This window comes from Desmodus rotundus, chromosome 6 (genome assembly GCF_022682495.2).
Source record: "Desmodus rotundus isolate HL8 chromosome 6, HLdesRot8A.1, whole genome shotgun sequence".
NCBI classification, from domain to species: domain Eukaryota; kingdom Metazoa; phylum Chordata; class Mammalia; order Chiroptera; family Phyllostomidae; genus Desmodus; species Desmodus rotundus.
The window spans coordinates 51,716,034-51,738,967 of record NC_071392.1 but is presented as its reverse complement, the minus strand read 5'-3'; the positions used below and the strand labels follow the sequence as shown (position 1 = coordinate 51,738,967).

The window sequence follows — 22,934 nt, the reverse complement described above, 5'->3', positions numbered from 1 at the left end:
ATTTCTGGGTCTCCCTTAAGAAATATGTTTTGAATCTTTGACAACATCAGATCAATCCATGACAGCTGTTATTTTCTCTGCTTTTTGTGCAGGAAGAAGAGAGTGAAGAGGAACCCAAACTTAAGTATGAAAGGCTTTCCAATGGGGTAACTGAAATCCTTCAGAAGGATGCTGCTAGCTGCATGACAGTCCATGATAAGGTCAGATAGCTCTTGTAGAGGATTCTTCTGTTTGTCATTTCTTTTGTAAGTTTGTTTATACTTTGCAATCCTCATGCTTTTAATGGTGATTTTTCACAGTAATTGTGTCTTCCTGCCGCTCTTCCTCCTTCCTCACCATAAAAAAATCAAAACAATAACCAAAAATATTATATGTGTATTTGTACACACATAGAGAGCACACTCTAAGGGTGTATGATAGAATTTAGACAATGCTGGATATGCAAGATTTATAGTAAGTGGTTCTTGGAAACACTGTCACATAATTCCTCAAATCATAAGTAGTATAGTAGAAAAGTATTAAGGTTAGAAACTTTGTAGATCTCAGTGTTTTCACAAGGGTAGACAGAATTATGTTGGTGGTAATCAGCAGAAAGCCCCCAATTATTAGTTACATATTGTATGAATGAATTAATTTATTCCACTGAGTCTTTGCTGTGGGAACAAAGCTCCCACCAACTTTCTGAGTCCAGGCTAAGTACTACTGTACCATTTGCCCGTTCTTGGGCTAGAACAAAATGTGTCATGGTTGGAGTATTGGAAGTAGGCAGTTTCAATCATTGGCCAAGGAGCTCTGTGAGGACCCTTTATCTTTCACAAAAGGCAGATTCCCCAGCTCTGATCCATCTCCTGACTTTATCCTGTGTTACTGTTAGTGTTGCACATCCTCTTCCTTGACCCCACCCATTTCCTTTGTACTTCAAATTATATTCCATTGTAAGCAGGTTTCCTGTATTCACCATCTCTCTAGAACATTTGTTGTCTCTCCTTTTACCAGAAACAACACCTTGAGGTGCCCGCCTTTTAGCTGTACCACCATCTATCCCCCCTTTAACATGATACCATTCTGTTACTATTTTCCTGATCTTTCTGTTACTCCCTTTGCTTCTTTCACTTACTTGACCTTCTGCCTTTTCTGTACATGTTGGTTATCCCAATATTTATCCCATTGTCCACATTTATTCTAAATTTGTACTTTTTTTTTAAATTTTAAATTTCATGATCTCTGTGTTCTGTTTTGACCTGAAACTTAGTACGTTTGGTTATCCCAATATTTGGTCCATTGTCCACATTTATTCTAAATTTGTACGTTTTTTGATTTTAAATTTCATGATTTCTATGTTTCTGTTTTGACCTGAAACTTAGTGTGTTCATAATGAACTCATTTTTTTTTCCATCTAACCTTGCATTTATTTTTTATTCTCATTCTCATTTGGTGGCATCACTATCTTCTTTGTCATGTAGGCCAAAGCTGACTTCTTCTCCCTTTCTACCTAGTCATTCCCTAAGTCATGGTGATTTTCTTATCACCTGTGCCCTGAGTCCCTCATCTTCTGTCAGCACTCAAATATTTCTAATTTAAACCAATTTGCACCCTGGTTGTCAGCACGATCTGTCAAAAATACAGATTTTAAAACCCTTGTGTGATTTTCATAATCTATTAAATAAAGTCAAGGCTCCTTAATGTGGTATGTAAGACTCTGTATGATCTTGCCTCCTGTATAATTGGCCATATAGGTGGTACTCTGACTGTAGTGCTTGACTATTTTTACTCATAACATCTCTTGTCTTGGATTCCAACCCATCACAGCTGCTTGAATCCATTCCCATCCTGACCCTTCTGGTTTAGTTCAGAAATTCTTCGTTTCTTCCTGGTACTAATGCATGCACGGTGAACCAATCTATTTTCCTTCAGATTTGCTTTCATTCTAGTCCATGACTCATATTTCTTTATACTAAAATAATCTTCCAGAAACTCAAAGCTGATCTTCTAATCCTCCTTCCTAGAATTCTTCATTGGCTCCCTGATGTCTTCATGATTCAGACACACACACACTCCTTAACTTTCCTACCTTTTATCTCCATAAATATTAATACCTTTTATTACCAATTTTTCCTGCGCTATTGCCTGTCTCCTCCCATGATCATGAACTGGATGCTTCTGTCATATAAAACTACTTGTAATTTCCTGACTTTTTTCTTTTATTTTCACTCCATGCCTTTGATCAAGTTGTATTCACTCTGTCTAAAATGGTCTTTCCCACAGCTGGCCACATTTGCCTAGTGTCTATTATTCAACTCCTTAAAAGTTCAAAGGTCAGCACAGCTGTCATCTCTGATGTTCCGTAAAGTTTTAGAGATATTCCGTGTTAAGCAAACTCTTTAAATTTAATTATAATTAACCATTTTTTTATTTGTCCCATTGTACTGTCACCCTTTTAAGTCATACTTACTTATTATCTATGCATGTAATAGGTTAATTTGGGATTCGGCTGCCTGCTGCCATATACACCCATAAAACAGAGATTGGTGGGGAGGGAAAAAGGTTTAAAAGGATTCAAGGCTTGGGAGAGCTGAGGTCTCCCCTGCTCCAAGCCACTCTCTTCTGCAAAACACAGAAATCCCCTTGTTCCCAAAAAGACTAAAATCCAAACCCATTTCCAGAGGTCCCCCACTTCTGTCCTTTTTGGAACTTAAGGTGGCTACATGAACAGGTCTCCATCCTCAGGCTCTCTCTTCGGTGCGTGTACTTGTGCGTTTCGATGTCACTGTCACCTGGTGCAACTTCTCTCTCCTGGAACCAAGTTGCACTGCCAGGTTGCTGCAGCTGATCATCCTAGGGCCTTAGTCCTCTGGGCCCCAGCATTCAAGGCTGCTTTGCCTCTGGGACTGAGGAACTTTTCCGATGTACTCATCAGTGTGCTGCTCTCGGGATGAGAGTGGAAGCAGTCCAGGTCCCATGAACTGTGCAGCATAAGGTTGCAGCATGCCACTGGCCCATGGCTGGTGAGGTTCACATCCTTCATGCAGGCCTGCTCCAGACCATGCAAGCAGGGCAAGGCGAGAGCTGCAAACTGGTCCCACTGTTCTGTGGGGTCCTGTGAACGCTCTGTACACCGCCCTGACTCGGGGCAAGGCATGAGGACGAGAGAGAGTGGACTTATGTGCGCCCACCATTTTAAATCTTTCCCCACAAATCCCACACGCTGTGGAAGTGTCCAAATCCCAAACAATTCCAGGCCAACATCTACTGTGAGTGTCAGTTCGCACTATACCTTTGCCCCTCCTCTGGTTACCATGATCTGGAAGAGGCTAGGAGTTTCCCAGACAAGCGCAAGGGCACAAGCAACTCAGCCCACAGTGGGGTGTCATGCTAGAGCCACTTTGGTTTTGTTCACTGTTGCCTCAGGCAGCCTCCTCTGTGGCCACCCCACCATCTCTTGGGAAGTGCAGGCTCTCATGCACGTTAGGGTTTCTCCCCTGGATTGGGGTGTCCCCTGCTCCACAGCAATCTGGTCAAATCACTGTGTTACAGTTCCTCCCTTTAACACTTTGGACTTTGTAATCTTACAAAGGCAATGGGCAAAGGTCTCGTTTTCCATAGCTACTTCCTACTAACCTTGGGCATAGTCCTACCTATCTCCTATTCCAGAGATCCCTAACAGAATAGGGGTCTGGAGTGGAGGGTGGCCTTCCTGCATGGGGAAGGATCTTGCAGAATCCAGGGCAGTTGACTGTCCCTGGAAGGCAGCATGTGTCATGTCCAAAAAAATGGCACAGCTGGACAAGTTGGCATCCCTCTGGTACTTTTGGTGACAGCTTTGCTAAGACAGTTAGAAGGTGTAGTAAGAACCATAACAACTAAATGACAAAGGTAGGAACTAACTCTACAGTCAATGTTGCAGATTAAGAAAGAGAGGATTCCTTGCAGGACAGTGTGAAAAGTGTGTCACACCATCTGAAGCCCTTTTGCCCACTATACTTAAATTGGATATATGTAATATTCTATGATTCCCCATATAACACTTTTGGCCTTTTTCTATCCAAACTGTTAGGGCAGAAAGGGAAAGCAGTTTTAAATCAAAGTCAGTAGGCTGCCCCATGCTCACACACTCAACCACTAGTGCAACCAAACTGTTGAGTTTCAGGAAGTGGTAATGTAGATGGACTTCTGAAGTGTGGCCTATACTATGTAACCAAACACCCAGGTAAATGAAGTCACAGGCATATACGCTATGAAAATAGAAGGAAGAATACACAGGTTAATTCACACAACTAATCCCAAACCAGTCTCTGAGTCCATGAGACTGTCTTTTGAGAAGACATCCACTTGCAAGGCCTTTGCTGGAATGACATTAAATGGTGACAATCTGACACATCCTTCCTGCTTGTATATTGTATATCTCTGGTGATGTCACAAACCCAGTTCAACTTCCAAGTGAAAACAAAACTTTGAAACAGCTGTACCAGAGCCCAATGTCCACATCCAGGCATTGTGATTATCCTTGAAACACCCTCATTATCATCAAAGACTGCCAGTTTTAGTTTTTGCCTGCTTATTTGCATAAACACAACAAGAACAGCAATTGCTCACATAGGATTTTTAAATCTGCTTTGCTGTAGCTTCTACAAGGAACTTTTAGATTGAGCTTTAGTCAGCCCTTTAGGGCACAGAAGCCAATCCACACACCTGCTATAACAATTTGCCTGTAGTGCCTATATTCCTCAAGTCCTTGGGGTTCCCAGTGTGTCTTAAGGTTCTCAGTGTGTGTTAAGGTTCCTCTTTGCCCTCTTTCAGGAAAGTAACCTTTGTCCCTTTCCTAGAAAGTCTGTCGTGAACCACATGACCAAACAAGGTACCAGCCATTTCTCCAGTGGGCTTTTGTTAGCTTTGAAAGTTCTTCTCGGTTCCTCAAGGTTTTCTCTTAAGAGCCAGAGTTCAGGCATGCCTCCTTCAGGGATGCCTTTCCAGTCAAAGTCTTGGTTAAGAAAACCACCATTGTCATCTGGTCTTACTGGTTTTATGCAAAGAAACTTTATGCCATCACTCATTAAGAATGACACATTCTGGAGGGATCAGGTAAGGGAGAAAACTACAAAGCCAAAAGGTATATCCTTGTTCTTCCAATATCCACCAAATTGCATCTCCATGCATTATACCTTTCATTACTTACTTTCCAACTTAATCTAAAGTTTTAACTCTCAGAAACCTCAGTTTTCTTTCAAGACAGAAACAAAGCAAAATCTAAAGCAAAGATAGAGTTCCCAAAAAAGCAGGGGAGTAGGACTAGCCTTAGAATCTTGACTCACACCAATTGCTCATACCAACCAGTAACACAGATGACCTTTCCATAGGTCCAAATGTCCTTAACCCCAATGGTAGAGATACTGTCTTGCCTATTAGTGCACCAACTGATCTCACAGCAGATACGTGTTCTTTTCAGCTGGTCTCATGGCTGAGACATGATCTCTCACCCCAGCTGGCCTGCAGCCGGCACCCAGCAACCTTTCCTAGGTCCAGTGGCAGTGACATTCTCTTGTTCACTGCTCTCATGGTAGAGACAGAGAATTCCCATTGTACACAAGACAGCAAAGTTCAGATCACATCCCCAGAAATTTAGAAAGCAAGCAAAGAATAGCTGTTACCAAGGGCTAGAGTTCTTTTCTTTCAAGTTTAAAACTTCTAAAACCTCCTACGTACCTTTACAACTTTCTACACACCTTCTGCAACTTTCATGGACCTTCTGTATACCTTTACAACTTTCACAGGCCTTTGCTAACTTTCTGCAACTTTCATAATCTGTAACCTTTGCAACTTTTCTACCAAACTTTGATCAACCTTACAAACCTTCAACTTTCTATATACCTTATACTCATTCAAAAATAACCATAACTCACTTTCAGTCCTTATCCTTTTTAACAATGGGAAGGACCATGCTTTAACTCTATATCAGGCAGCTGTAAGTCCTTAGGCCTGCAAGCAGATCTTGTAATTTCTTGCAAAACAGACTCTACAAGAATCCTATTGTGCAGTGACCTGAATGCCTGAATATACTGGATCTTGTCCCACTTTCCTAACCATTGACAATAGCACTCCACTCCAAGATGGTGTAACAATGTAGGGAACCATAAATGGTTCCCATTTCTCCCCATAGTACCATTTCTCCCTATAGTCCAAAGTGTACATAGGCCAAACAGTGTTGCAATAGAAATCCAGCTCCTCCTTACACGTTGGATGATGACTGTACATAGTCCAGTCACTGAAAATCTGCCCAGTGGGCTCACTCCAGTAGCCAAAACAGAATAGCCTTTATTGACCCAGGTGTACAGACCCATAATTATGAAGCCAATGAGACACCAGGCAAACTGGGAACATGGAAGCAGAACTTGAACCCACAACTTCATTTCACAAGCAGGTTTTGGGGTCTCATCTTCTGCCAACCAGGTCTGCAAATTGTGGCCCCTTAAAACTCTGGTGATCCTCACCCAGTCCTAGCCACATGGCTTTCCTGGGGACCTGTGTGTGGGGCTGGAACAAATAGTGGCCTCTGAATGGTGCCCCCCAAATGCTTGGGTGATCCTCACCCCTTCTTAGAGTCTCTCTGTTTTCTAGACCTGTTTCCTCAGTAGCTTCCTAATGCATGGGTAGTCCTTGACCAGAGCCCAGGTTATGGCTTCCAGAGAAGCCCCCATTGGACATTGGTTCATGGCCTCCAGAGCTCAGATGATCCCAGTTGGATCCCAGTTGTGAACTCAGATGGTCTCTCACAGACCCCAGTTCATAGCCCCAGAACCAGAGCTGTTTCCATCAAATTCCAGTTGTAGAGAAAACAGGCAAATAGCCCAAATGGTGGGTGTAGCCCACCAGGGTGCCTGGAGCCAAAATGGAAGCGAAACCCAGGTGGCACACCCTATATGGCGGTGCACCTACATGACACAGCCCAACTGGCACAACCCCCATGTGACCTGCAGCCCGCATGGCAGAGGTGGCCTGCCAAGTGGTACCCCACATAGCTCTAACTGGATGCATGTGGCACTGTGCCCAACCCCCAGTGTGCATGCCAGTACAGTTCACCCGGTCTTGGGGTCCCTTTCCTCCCCCAAACTGTTTTCCTTCTATCATCCTGGCATTCCCAGTGATTGGCACCTTGAGTGGGGGTGCAGGGAAGTTTCCTTAAATTGGGAAATCCCCACAGCTGTGCTCCTGGGGTCGGTCTACCATAGGTGGCTGGATCAGGCTTACAGTTCGCTTTGTCCCATCTAAGTGTGTCCAGTTCTGTTACAGGGTACTTTGGAATGTGGCTGCCTGCCACCTTACACAACAATAAAACAGAGATTAGTGGGGAAGGAAAAAGGGTTTTATTAACAGGATGCATAGTGTGAGGGAGCTGTAGCCTCCCCTGATCCTAGCCATTCTCTACTGCAAAACACAAAATTCCTCATGTTCTCAAAAAGACTGAAATCTAAACTCCTGCCCCGAAGTTCCTCTCCATTCTTATCTGATACTTTTGGAGCCCAAGGCGGCTACATGAATGGGTCTCCATATGGCTCTCTCTGATGTGCAAACGGGGGTTTCCGTGTCGCCATCACCACCCACAGCTTCTCTCTCTCACCTGGGGCCTGGAGTGCACTGCCAGGTCACTATAGCTGGTTGTGGTAGGGGCTCAGTCACTGGGCTTCAGTGTCCAAGGCTGCTTGAGCCCCTGGGGCTGAAGAACTTTTCTGGCATGTGTGTCTGTGTGGAAGCAGACCAGGACCTGTGTCCCATGCAGTGTCACAGTGTCCCGCTTGCCTGCTGCTGGTGAGGTGCATGTCCTGCCTACAGACCTGCTCCAGACCCAGTGAGCAGGGCAAGGCAAGAGCTGTGAGCTGGGCCCGGCATCCCGTAGGGTCCTCTGAACACTCCCTGCCCCAATGTGATGAAGAGCAAGGGGCGAGGAAGGAAGACAGGAAGCTTCTGCATGCCCACTGTTATTTAAGTCTTTTCCCCCAGATCCCACATGCTGTGGGAGTGTCCAGATACCAAACAATTCCAGGTCAATACCCACCATGAGTATCAGTCTGCACAGTGTCTTTGCCCCTCTGGCCATCAAGATCTAGAAGATGGTAGGAGTTTCCCAGCCATGTGCAGGGGTGCAAGAGTCTCAGCCCAGATTTGGGCATTACACTGGGGCCACTGGGGCCTTGTTGGTTGTTCACTGTTGCCTTGGGCAACCTCCTCTGCGACCCCTGCCTCATCTCTGGGGAAGTGCAGACTCTCATGCCGCCTCAGGGTTTCTCCACTGGATTGAGGTTTCCCCAGCTCCCCAGTGATCACTCCTGAGCCCTCTATTACAAGCCAGTCACTTCTGTGTTTTATGTGTTGAATGAACTATTGAATGGATTAAATAGAGAACAAAGTGTACCTGTTCAGATTACACTTTATTATCACCATACTTAAACCAACTTGCCAAGGAGCATGACTACTGGAAGTGTAATCTGTGCTAACTTTTAGATCACGCACTTTGGTCTGAGTCCCATGTGTTTGTTTTTTGTTTGTTTGTTTGTTTTTTTATGAGGTTTCTGGTCCAGTGGAGAGTATTTTATCTTTTAATTCTGGCCCTAGCTCTGCTGTTCATTGACATTTCTAGGGAAATCACATAAACTCTCAGACTTATTTCTACTTACGTATTTAAAGGTACTCCCTGCTTTGGAAAATGCTATGTTAAACATAGATGTTAGTATATAGCTGAGCACATTTGAAATGTGCTACTTCTTGTTTCCTCTGTGGTATCCAAAGAATTGCTTATTATTTCCACTTGTTTATGTACAAAAAGCCCAGTTATTCAAAGTAAAAGCAGTTATGCTAGGGGATGGTTCAGAAGGATTAGATGCCCAATCTGATTGTTTGTAAAATTAGTCAAGTTTCTGTAATTAAATGTGCAAGGGGCTAATTAAGGGGTTATATTTATTCTTTGCCCATCCTGGATTGTAAGTGCTCTCATGTTAAAAAAAAAATTAATAGTTACAAAAATGCAAGAATTTTAATGACTGGAAGGGTAATCACATTTAAATAATTTGTATTTACATTTGTGATTTGTGGACAATTTTGCTTTTTCGTTGTTGTATTTAAGTGGTCAAAAGTATTAGCAAATGTGTGACTCATTAATAATTTTCGTAGTTAAGTAAATTTTTGAAGACCTCCATTGGCTTATCAAACTTGTTATTTTTTTAAGCATATACAGTTATTTCTAACGGGAATAGCAGTAATTTAAGTGATGAAATATTTTTGTAAACAAAAGGTAGTTTGTCAAAAGCACTGTATTTTTCAAAAACGATTCTAAAGTAATTATAGTTTTAGGTTAAAACTATAAAATCAAAATAATGATTTTATGTTTCCTATCTTAAATGGATTAAGTTAGTAATTTTGACAAAAGAAAAAGAAAAGGAATTAATGTACCTTACATAGAACCTTTAAAACTTTAATAAAGTAAAGTATAATTGGAAGTTCAAATACGGCCTTCACAGAGGTGTCAGAGATGATCTAGTAGTAAGACATTTGAGGGATCCAATTCTCCTTAGTTTTCTAATAAACTAAATGCAGTATTTATGAGGAGAATCAATACTATCGAGTACTTGGAGTATAATGAGGTGAAGTACTGTTTGTTTTTAGTTAGTGCTAAGTGATTTTTTTTAATTGAAATATTGTCAGTGTCACTGTAGAGAAAAAATTACAACCATCTGAGTCCTGTGTTTCTGATTATAATGTTCTTTTGCTTTGGTGAAAGCATCCTGGTTTGGTTTATATATTCAAACTAATTTCCCCCCAGAATTATAGCTTGCCCCTTCCCTTTCCAGGGCCCAGGCATCCTGTTTTCACCAGGTTTGCTGTCTGCCGCGGATGAGTAATCGCCATGGCACCTGGTGCATCCAGGAAGGATTGTGCAGCAGAATCGTCATACCTAGTTATGTCTGCACACCTGATGTTTTATTAACCAGTATTGATTTTTTACCCAGGGGACTTTTTTCTTCTTGAAAAAAGGCAACCTTGCAGGAGTGAAAGGCATTGCTGGGCTTGAATTTCCAATGAACCTCTTCTTTCCCTTTTTGTGAATCCTTTTTAATGTAGCTTTATATTTTAAGTGCCTCAACTGAAACTTAATTTTAAGCAATTCCATCTTGATAAATCTTTTTAAATCTTGACTTTCTATAAGGTTATTTTTTAAAGATTGTGCTGCTTGACTGAAATGCTTAGTAGTGCATGTAAATTTGAGCGTTTCATTATAGGTTGCAATGAAGCATGCTTACATGCAGTGAAATCCAGAGAATTAAAAACTATTTGGGTAATGCATAAAGAAATAAAAAAGGAAGAAAAATCTCATGTCATATTTCATGATCTAAAGTTTCTTCTGGTTTGTTTAGGTTAGTTCAGAGAATTAAAAGAATCATGGGAGTGCTGAACTAGCTTCATACCATAAAATGAATATGTAGCTCGCCAGTTATTTTGGGACAGAAAAGGATTTTTTGCATTAGAATATAAAAATTTACACTCACTATTACATTAACTTATAGAGGCATTCTAATGCTAACTGATTGTCTAAGTATATCTGAATATTGTTCATTTCTTGATATGGCATAGATTTTTCTTTCTAAAAAATACTACTATGTTGTTTGCATATATGTGTTGAATTTTAATGATAGCACAAATTTACACATTTGCCAAAATTAAGGTGAGTTGCTTAATCATTCCCTTCTGACTTTTGAGTTCAACCTTAGGTTGGTCATGTTTTCACAGCTTCATTTTAATTTGCTGCCTCAGTCTTTTGTGTACAGACCACATACACACTATTAGATGTCAGTAGATGAGGGTCCTCATGAGTCGTTCTGACAGTTTAGCTTGCACTATAACGATAAAGTAGGCCCTGTTCTGTTATTTCCCTGAAGCTAGAAATGGATCATCTCCAAGGATTGCATGTCTTCTAAGGCATTATAGATCACTTATGCATAGAGATTCCTGACTTTGCAAATGGTTTTATTAGTAATTGTGTGTTAATGGTACATTAGTAAACCGATCCCTCTGTTCTTCTTACAGTTTTTGGCACTGGGCACACATTACGGCAAGGTTTATTTACTTGATGTCCAGGGGAACATCACTCAGAAGTTTGATGTAGTAAGTATACAGTATAAAATAATGTGTGAGCTAAATATTATGCAAAAATTTGTGCTTTAGAATATTAGCAATTTGTTTTAATAGCCTAAAGGATCTTTATCAATTAAAGCAGAGTGCTAAGAACATGTACTATATATATAGTTATATATCGTATACAACTCTTAAGTGTTATAGCAGGTCTTAAAAATTTTAAAGGTGAACTTAGAAGTCTTACATGTATATATTATGTATTTTTACTGATTTTTTTTATATACAAATTTCATTAAAAAATCTACTCTTATAAATCCATTTAATTGCAATTCTTAATTAGAGTCATGCATTTGGATTTAAGTGGAGCATTTAAAATACTTTTGTGTGTTCTTTTTAAATTATAATGCTGTAGAATGTTTAGGTGAAATGTTATTAAAAGAAAAAAACCATTAGTGAACAGTGGTAGTAATTTACATACTCAGGGTATGTGGAATCCTTAAAAGTATGAACCCCCCTCATTTGATCGCTGGCGTCATTTGTATGTACGTACCTGTCATTTCCGTCTCATCCACTTGCCAAATGTAATAGAAAATCAGTTGATCACCTTGCTGGTTCATTTTTTCTCTTCTGAACATAGAAAGCTAATATTTTATGTCAGTTATACTAATTGAAAGCAAAGATTCAGGCTTTTTAATTTTTTTAATTGTGATTTGGAATCATTAAGGAGGAAGGAAATGTTGATTTTGAAGCTTGACTTTGGTGTTTAAGATGTACCTTTAAAGTATCAATGGTTGTATCTTTCAAGTATCATGCATGATTGTATGAATGTGAACATTTGGGGTGAAAAGGTGGTCATTTTGGGGAACAGATAATACTTTTTTAAAGAAAGCATTAGTACGTGTTGAAAGATCCATCATAAGGTATTGATGTAGTTTAAAAAGGAGACAGTAGTTTCCAAAGTTGACATATTGTATATGAAAGGAAAAAGATTGTTTTTTTGTTTGTTTGTTTGTTTGTTTGTTTTGCTTAAAAAGGAAACAGAGTGACTGAATAATGACAGAATCTTTGGAATAATCCAGAGAGGGATTTATGTGCTCTAAATATACTGATATACCAGGAACATTATGGGGTTTTTATTTTGCTTTAGCATCCCTTTTAGGCACGAGGAAAATACTTTTGGCCCTCCCTCATCTACTCCTGGACATTGGGCACCCAACTTGATGACTTAAGCACTTAGTCTTTGAATTGCCATCCGTTAAAACAGGGAGCTGGTGCTGGGTAGAGCTCTCTTTTGTGGTGTTAGTCATATCTCCTCACCTTTAAAAAAAACTTGCCTGTATGATCTCTTAAATTTCCCGCTCTAGTTGCGTGATTATGTGACACTATGCTTCTAATGTCTTTTTAATAAAGTATAGCGATTGCAGTGTTTGATTGCTAAGGTTCATCGGGCATACACTGCTGGTTCCATTGCCCAAAGACAAAAGAAAAAATAAATACTGTACAGTTTATTCATGTATTTGTTCTCTCATTTATTTATTTAGTCAGTCCTTGTGTCTACTTAGTATATACCTTAAGTTAAATCTTCTCCGATGTCAATTTAATGTCAAGTATATCTTTCATCCTTTTTCAGGTAACCTATGATATCATCCTTAAATTTTTCCACACCTTTTTTCAGTTCTTTTTTTGTCTCCTGCTTACATGACATCTTTGAAAACTAAGTTCTCTTTAGCTTTGCACTTTTTTTTTTTTTTTTTTAGCAGGAGAGGAAGGTGGTTTGGTGCTGTTTTGTTTATGTGTTTACCTTAAGAATTTGATAGTCTACTGTAGGCATTACGTGAAGCCCAGACTTCTTCATGAGTGTTACCATATTAGATATTTGACTTTGAGATGAGCAGCTTTAGATTGACATTATCTTTTGAAAGGAGGCTTAATCTTTACCTTCTCATCTCTGATGAGTTTTTTCCTTTATTATTTTATTTTCCTGTCTCTGATGTTTTAATTGCTTTGTGGGGCTCTGTATTATTCCTCTTAAAAGGGCTCCTTTCAATTCTAAACACACTGTTATGATTTGAATTTGCTAATTTTCTTTGAAGGTAATGATCACCATATAGAGAACTTTTTTTTCTTCATTAGAAACACAACTAGAGTGAAATAGGTAACCCTATAATGGAGGTGGGGAAATGAATGAATAAATGCCCCTGACTTTAGTTTTCACATCTAGTTGAAAATAATTTAAACAAAATAAAATTAGATAAAATAATAATAACTTCTATTTGCATAACATTATTTATTTCTTTATCCCATTCACAGCTTTTATAGTTTTGATTCCAGTAGTAAAAGTCATGAAGCAATTGTCCAAAATCCTCCCCAACCAATAGTGTTTTCTTTGGCAGAGGGTGAGGGCATTGTAGAATCTCTATTTTAAAAAGTTTTCCCAGATGATTTTTAAAAAGACTGACCATACCAAGTGTTGGCCAGGATGTGGAGATTGTGGAACTCTCACAGACTGGTGGTGGAAGTGTAAAATGATATAACCACTTTGGAAAACAGCTTAACAGTTTTTTAAAACATTAAACACACACCTAAAGTATGACCTAGCCATCCCATCCTTACGAAGTGAAAGCATATACTCATACAAAGACTTCTACATGAATATTTATATCGGTGCTATTTATTATAGTCCCAAAGTAGAAACAACCTATATGCCCATGTACAGGTCAATGGGTAAACAAAATGTGGTATATCCATACGGTGGCATTCTACTCACCAATAAAAAAGAATGAACTTTTGATAAATACTCTAACATGGATGCATCTTTTATGTTAAGTGACCGAAGCCAGACTGAAAAGGGTATATATTGTGTGGTTGAATTTTATACAATTCTAGAAAATGCAGACAAATGTATATGGTCGAATGATCATGGTTGCCTAGAGATGGGCAGAGGATGGCATGGAAGGACCATACAGTGGCATGAGATTTTCAAGGCTGTTAAAAATGTGACAAAGTTTTACAAGTGTATATGTGTGTTAAAACTTATCAAATTTAAACTTTAAATATCTGCAGTTTATTATATGCCAATTACATCTCAATGCTGTTAAAAGTAATAATAATAAAAGAGACTATGGAAAAAACACAGATTAATGTGTTCCCAGAGGTGATGTTTACATATCAAAATACTTAGGTTATTTGCATGTCAGTAACTTTAAACTGTCGGGTATTCTTAAGGAGCTTGACATTTTATATGACACTGTACAGCACAGGTGGCAAACACAGGGCCCAAGGGCCAAATGTGGCCCTCCACCATGTTTTATCAGGCCCAGCACCTTGTTTCTACCTGGCGGCAGTGCCAAGCTCTCACTTAACTGTTAAGGAGTATTTATACAGTCCTATAATTACATTCGGCCCTTTGAAGACAACTGTGAGGCTGATGTGGCCCCCGGTGAAAATGAGTTTGGCACCCCTGCTGTACAGAGTGGGATCTATTCTAGATTATTCAATTACTGGCTTCTTTGGCCTTCATAAGTCATAAATCAGAAGAAAAAAATCTGTCTTTTAAAATTTTTAATTATTTCCCTTATTTCTGACCAATGAACTATAGTTGGAGAAAATACCAAAAGTTTAGCTTACATGAGCAGTGAGAGAATTTTATGAATATTACCATTATCTTTTTCTTAAATTATTTTATTGTTGTTCAGTTACAGTTGTCTGCATTTCCCCACTAACAACTACCCCCCCACCCCAGCCAAACCCACTTCTCTCCCTTGCTTCCACCCCGCCCCCCTTGGTTTTGTCCATGTGTCCATTATAGTTGTTCTGAAAACCCTTCTTCCCATTATCCCCTCCCACTTCCCCTCTGGTTACTGTCAGATTGTTCTTAATTTCAATGTCTCTGATTATATTTTGCTTGTTTTTTACTTCTGTTGATTATGTTCCAGTTAAAGGTGAGACGATATGGTATTTGTCCCTCACCCCCTGGCTTATTTTACTTAGCATAATGCTCTCCAGTTCTATCCATACTGTTGCAAAGGGTAGGAGCTCCTTTCTCTTTGCTGCATAGTATTCTGTTGTGTAAATGTACCATGGTTTTTTGACCCATTCATTTACTGATGGGCACTTAGTTTGCTTCTAGTACTTGGCTATTTTAAATTGTGCTGCTGTGAACATTGGAGTGCATAGGTTTTTTGGATTGGTGTTTCAGGGTTTTTAGGGTATAATCCAAGCAGTGAAATTGACAGGTCAAAAGGCAATTCCATTTTTAGTTTTCTGAGGAAATTCCATACTGTTTTCCACAGTGGCTGCACCAGTCTGCATTCCTGCCAACATTGTACTAGGGTCCCGTTTTCTCCACGTCCTCTCCAACACCTGTTTGTTGAATTGTTTATGATGGCCCCTTTCACTCGTATGAAGTGGTATCTCATTGTGATTTTAATTTGCATCTCTCTGATGGCTAGTGATGCTGAGCATATTTTCATATGCCCCTGGGCCCTCTGTATGTCTTCCTTAGAGAATTGTTTTCAAGTTTTTGGCCCATTTCTTAATTGGGTTGTTTGTCTTCCTGGAGTGGAGTCGTGTGAGTTCTTTATATATTTTGGAGATCAAACCCTTGTCCGAGGTGTCATTGGCAAATATGTTTTCCCATATGGTTGGTTCTCTTCATTTTAATGCTGTTTTCTTCAGCCATGCAGAAAGTTTTTAATTTGATGAGGTCCCATTTGTTTATTCTTTCCTTTATGTCCCTTGCTTTAGGAGATATATCAGTGAAGATGTTGCTGCGTAGAATGTCTGAGATTTTTCTGCCGATGTTCTCCTGAAGGACCTTTATGGTGTCATGACTTATATTTAAGTCTTTTATCCACCTTGAATTTATTTTTGTGTATGGTGTAAGTTGGTGATTGAATTTCATTTTTTTGCTTGTAGCTGTCCAGATCTCCCAACACCATTTGTTGAAGAGGCTGTTTTTACTCCATTTTATGCTTCTGCCCCTTTTGTCAAATTTTAATTGACCTTAAAGACTTGGGTTTATTTCTGGTCTCTCTGTTCTGTTCCATTGGTCTGTGTGTTTGTTCTTATGGCAGTACCAGGCTGTTTTGATTACAGTGACCTTGTGATATAGTTTGATATCAGGTATTGTGATCCCTCCTGCTTTGTTCTTCTTTCTCAAAATTGCTGCAGCCATTCGGGGTCATTTATGGTTCCATATGAATTTCTGAAATGTTTGTTCTATATCTGTGAAATATGTCATTGGCACTTTAATAGGGATTGCCTTGAATATATAAATTGCTTCGGGTAGTATGGCCATTTTGATGATGTTAATTCTTCCAATCCATGAGCATGGTACATGCTTCCATTTGTTTGTGTCTTCCTTAATTTCTTTCTTCAGTGTTGTGTAGTTTTCTGAGAACAGGTCTTTTACCTCCTTGGTTAGATTTATTCCTAGGTACTTTATTTTTGTTGTTGCTATATGAAATGGGATTTTTTTTTCCTGATTTCAGTTTCTGATGTTTCATTGTGGGTATACAAAAATGCCTTTGATTTCTGAGTATTGACTTTGTATCCAGCTGTTTTGCCAAATTCACTTATTAGGTCGAGTAGTTTTTGGTGGAGTCTATAGGATTTTCTGTGTACACTATCATGTCATCTGCAAACAATGACAGTTTTGCCTCCTCCTCTTCAATTTGGATGCCTTTTATTTCTTTTTCTTATCTGATTGCCGTGGCTAGGACATCCAGAACTATTTTGAATAGGAGTGGGGAAAGCGGGAATCCTTGTATTGTTCCTGATCTTAGTGGGATAGCTCTAAGTTTTTGTACATTGAGTATGATGTTGGCTGTAGGTCTCTCATATATGGCCTTTATTATGTTGAGGAATGCTCCCTATATTCCCACTTTGCTAAGTGTTTTTATCATAAATGGATGCTATACCTTATCAAATTCTTTTTCCTCATGTATTTATATGATCATTGTATTTTTGTCTTTGCTTTTGTTTATGTGATGTATTACATTTACTGAATTGTGAATATTGTACCATCCTTGCATCCGTGGGATGAATCCCACTTGATCATGGTGTACGATCTTTTTAACATATTGCAGTTTGCCAATATTTTGTTGAGGATTTGCGTCTATGTTCATCAGTAATATTGGCCTGAAGTTTTCATTCTTTGTATGTCTTTATCTGGTTTTGGGATTTATCAACATCTTTTTTAATTATATCTTATTGATTATGTTATTACAGTTGTCCCAATTATTTCCCCTTGTTCCCCTCTACCCAGTACCCACAAATCCCTCAAGCAGTCCCACACCATTGTCATATCCGTGGGTCCTGGATAGGGTCTTTAGCTACTCCATTTCCAATTCTGTACTTTACCTTCTCGTGTGGCTATTTTATAACTATGTATTTTTACTTCTTAATCCTCTTCTCTTCACAATTCCCTCATAACCTCGCCCATCTAGCAAACATCAAAATGTTCTCTGTATCCGTGATTCTGTCTCTGTTCTTCTTGTTTGCTTTGTTTATTTTTTAGATTGTATTGTTGATAGATAAGTGTTCATTGCCATTTTATTGTTTACAGTTTTGATCTTTTCCTTAGATATGTCCCATTAACCTTTCATATAATAATGGTCTGGTGATGATGAACTCCTTTAGTTTTCTCTTTTCTGGGAAGCTCTTTATCTACCCTTTGATTCTAAATGGTATCTTTGCTGGGCAGAGGAATGTTGGCTGTAGGTCTCTGTTTTTCATGACTTTGAATAGTTCTTGCCAATCCCTTGTAGCCTGCAAAATTTCTTTGGAGAAATCAGCTGACAGTCTTACGGGAACTTTGTTGTAGGTAAGAGAATAAATGTCTTGTGAGTTAGTCTAAAAATTTAATTCCATTTTACTTCATGGAAAAAATAAATTTATTAGGGCACTTTGATTGCTTAGTGACCAAAATTCAACTCAGGCAGTAGGATTTATTGTCTTCTGTTGTGTCAAGGTGAAGTGGGGCTTCAAGGCTCAGATAGTGTCTGAGTCCCCATCTCTGGGATAGACTTTTTTCACTTGGTAGGCATTATGGTTAGCCAACAGTCCAAGACTGATGTCACAGCACTAGAAAATGGGAACCTACTGATTCCCCATTTTCTTTCCGTTGCCCGTATTCTTCATAAACATAAAAGGACTTCTTCTTCAGTAACTGGTAAAAAACTGCAAGCAAGATTTGATGAGCCCGGTTGGTTTGTGTACTTCTACCTGAAGCTGTACGTCCTTTGATAGAATACTTTGGTTAGACTTGAGTTAGGAGTGGAATTAAGGGCAGGGGGTGAGCCCCACTCTACTTATATAGAATCATTTTCTTTAAAAAAGCAGGTCTGTTACAGCCTGGAGCTGTCCAGGAACCAACTTTCCAGTGCCCTTAATGCACGTACACTTAATGAATGATGCTAAATCTAGGTACAATATTGAGATGGACATCCGTGGGTGGGCTGGGGAATATTGTGACTCATTATTTATTTTGGCAAGTACTTTGAGGTGAAATCACTAGGTCAGGCACTATTAACATGTATAAGGTTTGGTGCAGATAGCTGCATTTCACTGTACTTCAGGTTATACCAAATTGTATTCCCATCAGCACAATAAGAGAATGTCACTGTATTTTGTCACCAGCATTGGCTTTTATCATTCAAAAATTCTTTGCCACTTAAATTTCTAGAAAATGGAATTTTTTATTTAATTTGTATTTTTCTGATTACTAATGAGGCCATTTATTCTTTTGAGAATTGTTAGTTTGTATATTTTGTTAGTATATGTGTAAAGTTCTACATTGATCTGTAATCAAAGAGTTGATTGTGTATTAAAAAAAATGGTAACAATGATCAGGGTGGTGCATGTGATGGTTTAAAATCAGAAATCACCAGCAAGTCAAATTTAACACTTGCAAATAAATCTTCTATTATTAAATGAAGCACTGATGATTTCCTTTTAGGATAGCGTCCATTTTCATACTAAATTAGTACTTTAAATCTGAACTTCATTGTTTTTGTTTATTTACTTGTTTGACTCTTTGAGTTCTACAAAAGCTATAATCATATGGTGTTTGTAGCAACTTTAACAGTGTATGTATTTTTGTTAAAAATATTAACTTCTATAAAAACTCTTACAGGTTGATAAGGAAAACACAAACAACCCACAAAGAAACTAGGCAAACAGGGTAAACAGGAAGTTCTCAGATGGGAAACCTTGAAATGTTTCCAATATCCACATAAAAAGATGCTCAATTTCTCTAGTAATCAAGGATTAATCAGGGAAGTGTGAATTTATTAACGGTAAGATACCATTTCACACATGTCAGTTTGGAGGAACATTTAAAAGTATGATCAATACCAGAAAATGGACCATGGTGAGCCAGGGACTTGACGCTGTCCTGCAGTGGCAGAGGGTGCCTATAGTCTGGACGAAGCTCCTTGTTGCAAGAGTGTCTGGTGTCTTCTAGTCTACATCTTTTAATTCCTCATTTATAGTATTTTCAGTTCAGAAAATTTGTTATCTGAATACCAATCCTGTCATTTGTGGTTTGTATTTTTTAGGTATTCTTCTGTATTTTCTTCCAAAAGTTTTAGTTTTGCTTTTTACATTTAAGTCTTCAGCCTTCCTCAATCCTGACAGTACTGCAAGGAGAAGAATTTATTCTTGCCTTGCCTGGAAAATAATTGTACAAAAATTTGCAACCCCCTGAACCTACTGATTCCCCATTTTCTTTCCGTTGCCCTACTAGGTCCTGACTAAGTTGCATTACTAGAAATTCAGCTACACTGGATGGATGTAGAAAGAGAAGCGCTGATGGGATGATTGGGGAGAAGAAGAACAGGGCAGTAAGCCCAGCAGATAGTGGTGGGCCAGGTCCTGGAGTTGGCAGGGTGTGGTCCAGAGCCAGGGGTTGGAGAGGAGGGATAAAGAGAGGGAAAGAAACAGCAATGTGTGGTTGCCCCTTGCACGCCCCCTACTGGGGACCTGGCCCTCAACCCAGGCGTATGCCATAACTGGGAATTGAACCGGCAACCCTGTGGTTCAGTGGCCTGCGCTCAGTCCACTGAGCCACACCAGCCAGGGCTGAATTTGTGACTTTTTAAATTGTCTTCATGTTATGTCTGAAAAACAAGTTGGGCATTTTCTATTTGATTAATAATTTCATCTTAGTCTGTATTTAAAGTATCTGGATTACCCTTTTTAGATAAGTGATTTTTTTCCTCACCTGTGAAAACATAAAGGCTTTACTTTCTCAAATAGTTTTAGGTAAATATAATGTATTAGCAATGCTGCTTCTATTATTAAGTTATAAATAAAAGTGAGAAAAAAATCTGTTAGGAGTAACAGATTTTTCCTTTATCATTGATAGTACCTTGTCTATTGAGAAATTAAGCAAGGATACCTCTGGGCTCTGCTGAGATGTTCACATACCTTTGCGGTCATCATGGATTTGCGCCATGTTTGGCTTTCTTGAGCTGAATTTGTTCATGAAGTTTGTCCTTAAAGGTGTGGCGTAGCAGATGCTTAGGACTTGGATAGTCTAATGAGTAACATTAAAGACTTAATTTTGAAGAAGAATAATATGCTAATTATACTTTTCCTAGTTATACATTTCTGGGGTGACAATCCCATTTTTGTTGCATTACCTCAGAAAAAAATTACATACTTTGGGGCAGTGTTCTCCGGGAAAAAAAGAATTTTGTTGTTTGGAATTGTAGTGTTAGAATTTTGTAGACTAGGAATCTTGGCAGCATGACCAACTGCAGAGGACACCTTACTCACTGTATCACCTTTCAGCCAAACCCATGTTTGGGTATTAACATATCAGTGTTTTAATTATATAGTCAGGTTGGGTTGCATCATGCATGGCAGTGTCTGTGTTGTGACTACCATTGAGACAGAAGGGACTGCACTGTGCCTTTTCTGCTGAGTCCTGGCTCCCTGGGCTGACAGCACTAAACTGCTCCCAACAAGGTCCTGCCTTTTAACTAGACGGTCTACCTTTCCTAAGTCCTTATTTCTTTACCAGTGGGGTCTAGTGGGCCAAAGTAAAGGTTTATTTTCATCTTCACTTATTTTTTATTGATTTTAGAGAGGAAGAGGGGAGAGAGAGACAGACAGACAGAGAGACAGATTTTGTTCCACTCATCTATGAATTCATTGGTCTATTCTTATATGTGCCCTGACCAGGGGTTCAACCTACAACCTTGGTGTATCAGGACAGAGCTCTTTTCAACTGAGGTACCCTGCCAGGGCAAATAAAGGTTTTTCTTGTTGTTGTTGTTGTTGTTATTGTTGTTAATCTAAGTACTGTAGCCAAGAAAAGCCAGTCTGTGCCTAACTGAAAAGAAGAGTAGGGTATTCCAGGCTTCTGATGAATATCACCAATCTGAAAGCCCCATTCTCTTTACTCCACAGTGTTTACTTCCATCTCTGTGATGTTTATATCCTCCATTATTCCCTGTATATTCTCTAGATTCTTTTCTTAACTCTTTCTTTATTTTGCTCATTTTTTTATTGCCAGTCCCCCCACCTCCTTGTTCAAGTCTCTATTGAATGTCACCAGGGTTATTGCAGTGAAACCCAACTGATCTCCCCACCTCTTGTCTCTCTTAATCCATCCTTCACATAACTGCCCAAGTAATCTTCCCAAAGCAGTGCTGGGATTTTGTTACTCCCTGACGGAAAACACTTGAGTGCCTCCTTGATGCCTGTGGAATAAAACAAAGCTCTTCTTTGCGGCCCTCAAAGCTTCAACTGCCTGGGCTATAGTCCTCTCCACATTGTGGCCTATAGTGTGCCCAGGCTTTGTTCTTTTGCTCTTGTTAGAATGTGCTTTCCCATCTTTGCCTATGGAAATGCCCAGTGTCCCACCTGCTTTGTGACACCTTCCTTGATGACATTAAACAGGAGAGTATGTATTTCATATTCATTCAGGAGTTTGCTTCTTACTCATTCAGCAAACACTTTGTAAGGATGTGCAAGGGATATAAAAAATAATTAAATGCAGCCCCCTGTTCTCAGCTCTAATTAGTTGTAGAGCTAGTCATGCAAACAATGATCGGTAATATAAGATGTCAAATTCTAAAATAGAAGTATTACCAAGTGCTAGGATCACACTGTACACACAATACCTTGAGAGCAAGCCTTTTTTTTGGTCCATGTTTTACTTAATGCTCTTTGTATCATGTAGGAGTTTTGGTAATTTTAGTTCCTCTTTTATTAAATGCATTTAGTAGTAAATTTCTCTTCTGCACTATTTCCTTGCAATACTCCAATGACTTGGCTTTCTCTGATAACTCTGCTTTCCTTTTTTTTTAATTTTTTATTTTTTATTAATTTTTATTGTTATTCAATTACAGTTGTATGCCTCGTCTCCCCATCTGCTTTCCTTTTTTTAAAATCACCCCTTCTTTTGTATCTCTTTTGGATACTTGTCTGAGCAAGGAAAATATGACTCAGTTTAAAAACAAATAATTTTAATCATACTCACACATTATATTTCACTTTTGAAAACTTTCAGTTGTATTTCTTTTCAGGTCATTTATACACAGAACATACATAAACTCTTCTAACAATGGTTTTGTAGTAAAATGGATTGATTTACAATGGCATCACAACTACCAACGGCATAGTGTTTGGTAGTGGGCAGGAGCTTAGCAATTCTAGCACAGATACTAGTAAGAGAAACTTTGCTGGCTTCTTATGCTGTTGCTTAAAGCTGACTTACTTAGAAGTTCCTACTAAAGTTTTCCTCACCTGCCAAAATTTATTACTGTAGACAACCATCCAAAGTATCATCAGGAGATTTCTCC

The 22,934-nt window shown here is 39.0% G+C and overlaps 1 protein-coding gene across 2 annotated transcripts in view; it reads left to right on the top strand.

The window, feature by feature from the left end:
* The window catches only part of VPS41 (VPS41 subunit of HOPS complex), a 214,999-nt gene that overhangs the window by 28,517 nt on the left and 163,548 nt on the right, over window positions 1–22,934 (top strand). For both annotated transcript variants that reach the window (XM_024558322.4, XM_045193260.3), the window contains exons 3-4: window positions 93–200; window positions 11,071–11,148. In XM_024558322.4, the coding sequence (XP_024414090.1) occupies window positions 93–200; window positions 11,071–11,148 (186 nt within the window). The remainder of the gene's footprint in view (window positions 1–92; window positions 201–11,070; window positions 11,149–22,934) is intronic.